Raw genomic sequence first — 7364 nt, 5'->3', positions numbered from 1 at the left:
TGTAGACCAGGCTGGCCTCGAACTCAGAAATCCACCTGCCTCTGCCTCCCAAATGCTGGGATAAAAGGCATGCGCCACTACTGCCCAGCCATTATTCTAACTTCTAAGAAATAGTCTTCCAGATGTTCCTCCATTGCCCATGGAGAGCTATGTATATGTTTCTAAGCTATCAGACCTTGGAAAACTTACATGTCTAATATGTTACTATGTATTTTTAAATGATTTATTTGTTTTTACTTTATGTGCATCAATGTTTTGATTGCATACATGTCTATCTGAGAGTGTTAGATCCCTTGGAGTTACAGATAGTTGTGAACTGCCATGTGGGTACTGGGAATTGAACCCAGGTCCTCTGGAAGAGCAGCCAGTGCTTTTAACTGCTGAGCCATCTCTCCAGCCCCATTATTGTGTATTTCTACTAGGGTTTAACTTTCAATAAATAACTTCAAAAGCCACACAAGAACATTTAATTATAAAATAGAGAAGACTGGCTTAAGATCCCTAATTTTCAACAAATGGAAGGTCTATAATGATGCATAGTCTGTGGGGTAAAGGAGGTTAGCGTTTTGTCTGAGGCACTGAGATGAAATTTCTTTTTAAAGATATATAATTTATTTATTTTATGTATGTGAGTAAACTATTGCTGTCCTCAGACACACCCTAAGAGGGCATCAGATCCCATTACAAACAGTTGTGATCCACTATGTGGTTGCTGGGATTTGAACTCAGGACCTCTGGAAGGTCAGTGCTCTTAACCTCTGAGCCATCTCTCCAGCCCCCTGAGATGAAAATTTTTAAAAGAGGAATGTGAAAAAAAAATCTGTCAAGTACTGAGACATATCAGTATGTGAAAGGCTTGGGGAACTAACAGGGGTATGCATAGAGGTTTGTTTTTTAGTCAGAAAAAGCCAGTCTGTAGGATGGTTTCCAATGAGTGTGTGTGTTTCAAGGAAGATGGGGATACTTGAGAGACTATAGAACATCTTATATGTTCCCTGCATACTGGGGAAGTGTAAGACAGCTGTCAGAATTATAACTGAAATGTCAGCCCAATAGGGGCAATGGTGGAGTCATTCCATGCACATTATATAATTCACTACCTCTTGGGAGCCTTAAGTTTTGCTGGCTTTTTATTGTCCTCAGTAGGAAACTGCAGGAGAAATTGCACAGTTACAGAAGTCTAAGGACATGGAGAGGCATTTGAATAAAGAAAAAACAAAACTGGCTCCAAGGTGATATATTCCTCCTGAAGCCCTTGGAGATTGATCACTGGGGGCCTGTTGCAAGCTCCTTGTCATTTTCATTGATCTATGTCATCCTTAAACCTTGTCAAGAGGCTGGAGAGATGGCTCAGTGGGTAAGAGCACCGGCTGCTCTTCTGGAGGTCTCGAGTTCAAATCCCAGCAACCACATGGTGGCTTACAACCATCTGTAATGAGATCTGATGCCCTCTTCTGGTGTGTCTGAAGACAGCAACAGTGTACTTACATACAATAAATAAATAAATCTTAAAAAAAAACCTTGTCAAGTGTAAGAACAGATTATTTTTATTAGTAAGGGGAATTTCTTTAAAAGAGAATAAGAACAAGCTTTACAGCATGCAGGACACAGAGTTAGAGTGATGTGGGAAAGCTCTGCTAAGGTAGGTCAGAGTTAAAGTGATGTGGAAAATCTCTGCTAAGGAAGGTCGGAGTCCACCATTGACCAGCTAGCCTCTGGGCTCAGGGCACAATGCAAGACTCCCTAATTACCAGGGCTTCTCCTCTGACCTTGTCTGGGGAATTCAAACCTCCCACATACACCTCTACCTGGAGAATGTCAAAGGACCTCAGTTATATTACAGGATCAGTTTCCTTCTCCTGATAAGAACTTGTGCAGCCAGCACTTGAGATTCCTGAACTGTTTCTCCATAGCAATGAGGCATTCTGGTACCCTATGCCTTCAGCCAATGACCTTTGCCCATCTTGGATGTTTCTACCCACCATCCCCCAAAACTATAAAGCTTTTAAAAGCCTCAAGCCTCCAGCTGGTCCTGGTGTGTGTTACTTGCTGTAAGTATTCACAGGGCTTCCGACCCCCAACCCCTCCACAGTTTCCCTTCTCTGCTTCCTTTGCCCTCATGGACCTTATTGGCTGACAAACCATGAGGGTGGGGAGAACACCAGTTCTAGAACCTAAACTAATACCTGGAATATAGTAGGTACATGGTATATGTTCATTGTTATTGTTAATAGACAGTCAATAAATCACTTTTAGATATTTGGGGAACTTGTGTTTTCCATACCAGATGCCATTGAAATACAACAATGAGGAGTCTAAATATAAATTAGTGGTTCTCAACCTGTCGTCCCAACCCCTTCGAGGGCTGAACAACCCTTCCAAAGACTCACTAAGACCATCAGAAAACACAGGTATACATTGCGATTCATAACAGTAGCAAAATTATAGTTATGAAGTAGCAATGAAAACAATTTTATGGTAGGGGGTCACAAAGAGGCCCCATCAAAGAATCAAATTGAGCACAGATTTGGCAAGTTTTCCCTTTCTTTATCTCCAAAACCTCTACTTTGGCATTCATGCTTTGCCCACACTGCAGAATGCCATGGGCTTTTTCTCTCTCAAATCTGAGACAATCTGTTGTAATAAAAAGCGGTTTAGGAGGAAGCATTCATCTTACCATGTGAGCAAGTTGTTTACTCTCCAAACGCTGCAGCTACTTATTAGTAAAATGACAACATATCTGGCGAGCAGTGTGAGAGGAACAAAGATCATCAGAAGTACGTCATCCAAAGCAAAGACATTGTTATTGCTATGAGGAGGCAAGCATGAACGTTGAGTTTCACATTTGGCTCGTTATTACAGAAATAACAACAGGTGTTCTCCTGTCTGATATTATGATGCGATCTTTCCCACACCGTGAGCAATCAATAAAGGTTTGTAATCGGTGGAATGTGCCATGGGAGTGCTCACTTTCTTACCACAGTTCAGGGTTCCTCTCTTTGTTCCAGCATCTTGTCTATCTGTTTAGGTGTTCATTTGTTTGTTTGAGTTGGCAGTCTCTATCCAAGTATGTATTTCTGAAATTTTTATCATCTTCCTTGGTAGATACCACCCGTTCCCCAAAGAGTTATGAAATGGACGGCCGTGAGTATCACTACGTGTCAAGGGAAACATTTGAAAGCCTCATGTACGGGCACAGGTAAGGTTCAGAAAGCCAGTTCTTACCTCTGGTTATTTGATAGTAGTCCATTTTTATGCATTAGCCAAAGCTCTCAGCTGTGAGCCCGTTTCTGAAGAGCTGAGAAAGCCACATCCATTGATTTTTCTAGAGCCAGAGCTTCAAGCTTTAGAAAAATTAAATCTTTGGTTTTCTATTTTTTTTCTCGTTCACTTTGTATTGGCAAGATCTACACATCCCTTCCTATTGCAGTTCACATTTGTGTCCTAGTTTGCTATCTGTTGCTATGAAAAACACCATGACCGAAAGCAGCTCGGGAGGAAAGGGTTTATTTGGCGTGCACTTCCACGTCACAGGTAACCACTGAGGGAGACTCTGGACAGGAACTCAAGGCCTGAACTTGGAGGCAGAAGCTGAAGGAGAAGCCATGGAGGAGTGCTACTTGCTGGTTTGCTCACTCCTGGCTCACTCAGCCACATTTCTTACACAACCCAGGACCACTTGTTCAGAGGTGACACCGCCCACAGTGGGCTGGGCCCTCCAATATCAATCACTGATTTAGAAAGCACCCTCACAGACTTGCCTCCAGGTAGTCTGATGGAGGTCAGGCCTCAGCTGAGAGTCCTTTTCTAGGTAACTCTAGCTAATGTCAAGTTGATAAAAACCTAACCAGCACAGTTCATATAGCTACTGCTGGTGTTCTGCTTCTGAAGGTTGTTTCCTTTGTCGTCTTCTTATAGGATGCTTGAGTACGGTGAATATAAAGGCCACCTGTATGGAACCAGTGTAAATGCTGTACACGAAGTCCTTGATGAAGGGAAGATCTGCGTCATGGATCTGGAGCCTCAGGTGGGTCTGCAGTAGCACACTTCCCATCATGCTAAGTCACAAATGCATGTAATGTCACCCGTGTTGTGCACATGCCTAAGGCTATACTTGAGACATCTTATTCAGTTATACGTTTTTGTTTTTGTTTTGTTTTGTTTTGTTTTGGAGACAGGGTTTCTCTGTGTAGCCCTGGCTGTCCTCAAACTCAAAGATCTACCTGCCTCTGCCTTCCAAGTGCTAGGATTAAAGGCATGCGCCACCACTGCCTGGCTCAGCTATACTTTTAAAAATAAGACCACCTCTCATATCTCAGGGCCAGGCCATTCCTCGAAATGTAAATGGGCCACATTCTGTTTTAGTTGAAAAGTTTTACTTTTCACACCCAGAATCAGAGCTTGAGTAGATAGCCATATAAGAAAGTCCTGCTGGGCAGTGGCATGTGTGTATATGTGTGTGTGTGTGTGCTAAAGACAGTTAGGGAAAAAGCAATATGCTCTTCCCTGGGTCAGAGCTAGTGGTCAGTAAGATGGAAGTAGTGCCCAGGGTGACGTGCTGGCCAGAGGAAAGGGAAAAGAGGGGAAAATGGACCTTTCCCAAATTTTGTTTCTGTCACATGAAGTTGTATATAGTAGCCTACGCTCAGTAAACGGCACTGTCATATTTAAGACTTATGTCAGTATAACAATAGCTACTCAAAGCCTAGAAAGAGGAAGGGCCAGGATTCTACCTTAATTTTGACTCTAGAACCATAATTATTATTAAAATGTTTGGATTTTATAATTGAGGACTTGGGGGCACATGAGACTATGATCATGTTGACTCCAGGAAGCTAGGACTTCTATTTTTAAGTTTTAAAGAATGTATAATGTATATTTGAGTGTGCTGGTGTGTCAATTCTCTTCTACAGTGGGCTGCGGGGATCGGAGTGGCTCATCGGGCCTGCCTGGTAACTGTTACTGCAGCTGAGCCATCTTCCTGGTCCACTTCTTTTAATTGTGCATTTTAATTTTTCTATGTAGGATATTCAACTGGCTCGAACCCGTGAGCTGAAGCCCTATGTTATATTTATTAAGCCACCTAACATGAGCTCCATGAAACACTCTCGGAAGAACGCTAAGATTATTACTGACTACTTTGTGGACATGAAGTTCAAGGTAGGTCATGCCAGACTCCTGGTGTTCCTTTCCACTGTGGGGAGGTGGAGAGCCGTTGGGCCAGATGGGCTGAAGGCACTTCTCAGTCTAACTCTTTATTTGATCCTCTTCTCAGGAGCACTTCAAGAAACAAAAACCACTGTTGTTTCCACAGAATCCGCTGGAAGTTTTAATGAGTAGTCTTTACAATTTATCCTTTTTAGCTAGGCATGGTGGTGCACACCTTGAATCCCGGCACTCTGTAGGCAGAGAAAGGCAGGTCTTTGACTTTGAGGCCAGCCTGGTCTACACAGTGTGTCTTAGGACAGCCAGGGCTACACAGAGAAACTCTGACTTGGAAAACAAACAAACAAAAATCAAAACCCAAAACAAACAACCCCCCCAATGTATCTTTTCAATTAGATGTCATTTACAGTTATTAAAGTAAGTTTTAATAAATGCTATTTTTTCTGAGCTTAACAAGAGACCCATAAGCCACAATCTGAACAGCCAAACAAATGTATGCATAAGCCTATGTTCTATTTTTGAATTGTTTTTACTTAAATCCTTTGTAAAATATTATGAGTATACCTCATTTATAAAATGAGATATTTCACAAAAATGTTTATTAATGATATAAGAGGAGCAGTCAGGAGAATTCACTCTAGATGAGGCTTTCCATTTATGAATGGATATATGTATTTATATACATTAAATCCACTTCAGAAACTATAAGCCATAGCATATGATTTACTAAAATGTAGAAATCTTAAGTGCATCTAGCTCAGTAAATTTTCATATGTGTGCACCCAAATAATCATCCAGAAGCAGACATTACAGCTGTGTGTGTGTGTGTGTGTATGTATGTATGTGTAAAAAACAAGATCTTCTGTCTTGGGGCCAGTGAGATGGCTCACTGGTTAAAGATGTCTGTCACTAAGCCTGATGACATTTGATCCCTAGGACCCACATAGTAGAGTCCTATAAGTTGTCCTTTGCTTTTTATACATACATACATACATACATACATACATACACACACACACATACAGGAGTAAGCAGACATATACATTTTAGAAATGAACTATGATAGTAAGTATACAGTATTGTCAATATTTATATTGCTGTGAAATAGAATTTTTGTCTTGAAAACAAACAAACAAAGACAGTTTCACAAACCTGCATGTCCTAATCTCCATACTGTTCCAATTTTAGGATGTCTTGTCAAAGCAAGTCAAAAGTATTTTTATATTACCCCTGTTTTTCTCTCTATATTTTTCAATTACCATGAAACTATGGTTTTCCCATTTGACCTTTTGACATCTGTGGACATTGACAGTCTATTTTCTAAGTCTTTGGGGCTTTTACATCTGTGTCCTTGTTAGGCATGGTGGTGCACACCTGAAACCTCAGCACTTGGGTGAGGCAGAAGGGTCACAAATATAAAGCCAGCCTGGTTTATACAGAATGGGGGGGGGGAACAAAAATAATATAGAGGATGTGTAATTGACATAATTGTTTTTATAAATACTCTCATGAATTTGCCAGCAGAACAGCTGATGTCTTATTGCTTGTGTCATTCATATTTTTCAATCTCTCCTGAAGGATGAAGACCTACAGGAGATGGAGGAGTTAGCCCAAAAAATGGAGAATCAGTTTGGCCAGTTTTTTGATCATGTGATTGTGAATGACAACTTGCGAGATGCATGTGCTCAGCTGTTGTCTGCCATACAGAAGGCTCAGGAGGAACTGCAGTGGGTACCAGAAGCATGGGTTTCCGCTGGCACTGAATCTTAGTCTAATTTTCTGGAAGATTAGAAGACTGGAAGCTTAATAGTGTGTCCTAAAGATCCAGAGTAACAGCTGCCATTGAGAGCAGCAGTGTTTGACCCATTAGAACTGCAACTATGAAGTGCTTATTGTATGGCTATACATAGCATCGTGTAATTATATGGAGCTACTCATTTGGATCTCAGGCATTTTCTCGATGTTTCCCCGTATGAGCTAATGGTAGGGATGTGAATAATGTTGTCACTGAATGTGAGAATTTTACAGATTTCATATGGTGTATGTAAGATTTTAGCTTTCAAAAGTCTCTTCTAAATAAACCAAACTATTTAATGACAAACTGCATTCTACTTTGTAAATTTTGTTTTGTTTTGGTTTGGTTTGGTTTTTTGAGATAGAGTTTCTCTGTATAGCTCTGGCTGTCCTGGAACTCACTC

At 41.0% G+C, this 7364-nt stretch overlaps 1 protein-coding gene across 1 annotated transcript in view; it reads left to right on the top strand.

The window, feature by feature from the left end:
- The window catches only part of Mpp4 (membrane palmitoylated protein 4), a 43501-nt gene extending 36231 nt beyond the window's left edge, over window positions 1–7270 (top strand). Inside the window, exons 19-22 of the mRNA XM_031367610.1 lie at window positions 3106–3199; window positions 3919–4027; window positions 5026–5160; window positions 6745–7270. Of these exons, the coding sequence (XP_031223470.1) occupies window positions 3106–3199; window positions 3919–4027; window positions 5026–5160; window positions 6745–6936 (530 nt within the window). The 3' untranslated portion in view covers window positions 6937–7270. The remainder of the gene's footprint in view (window positions 1–3105; window positions 3200–3918; window positions 4028–5025; window positions 5161–6744) is intronic.
- The last annotated feature ends 94 nt before the right edge of the window (window positions 7271–7364 follow it).

The sequence above is a fragment of the Mastomys coucha genome, unplaced genomic scaffold (genome assembly GCF_008632895.1).
Source record: "Mastomys coucha isolate ucsf_1 unplaced genomic scaffold, UCSF_Mcou_1 pScaffold14, whole genome shotgun sequence".
NCBI lineage: Eukaryota > Metazoa > Chordata > Mammalia > Rodentia > Muridae > Mastomys > Mastomys coucha.
Note: the sequence above shows the minus strand (reverse complement) of the source record. Positions and strands in the feature narration are given on the sequence as shown.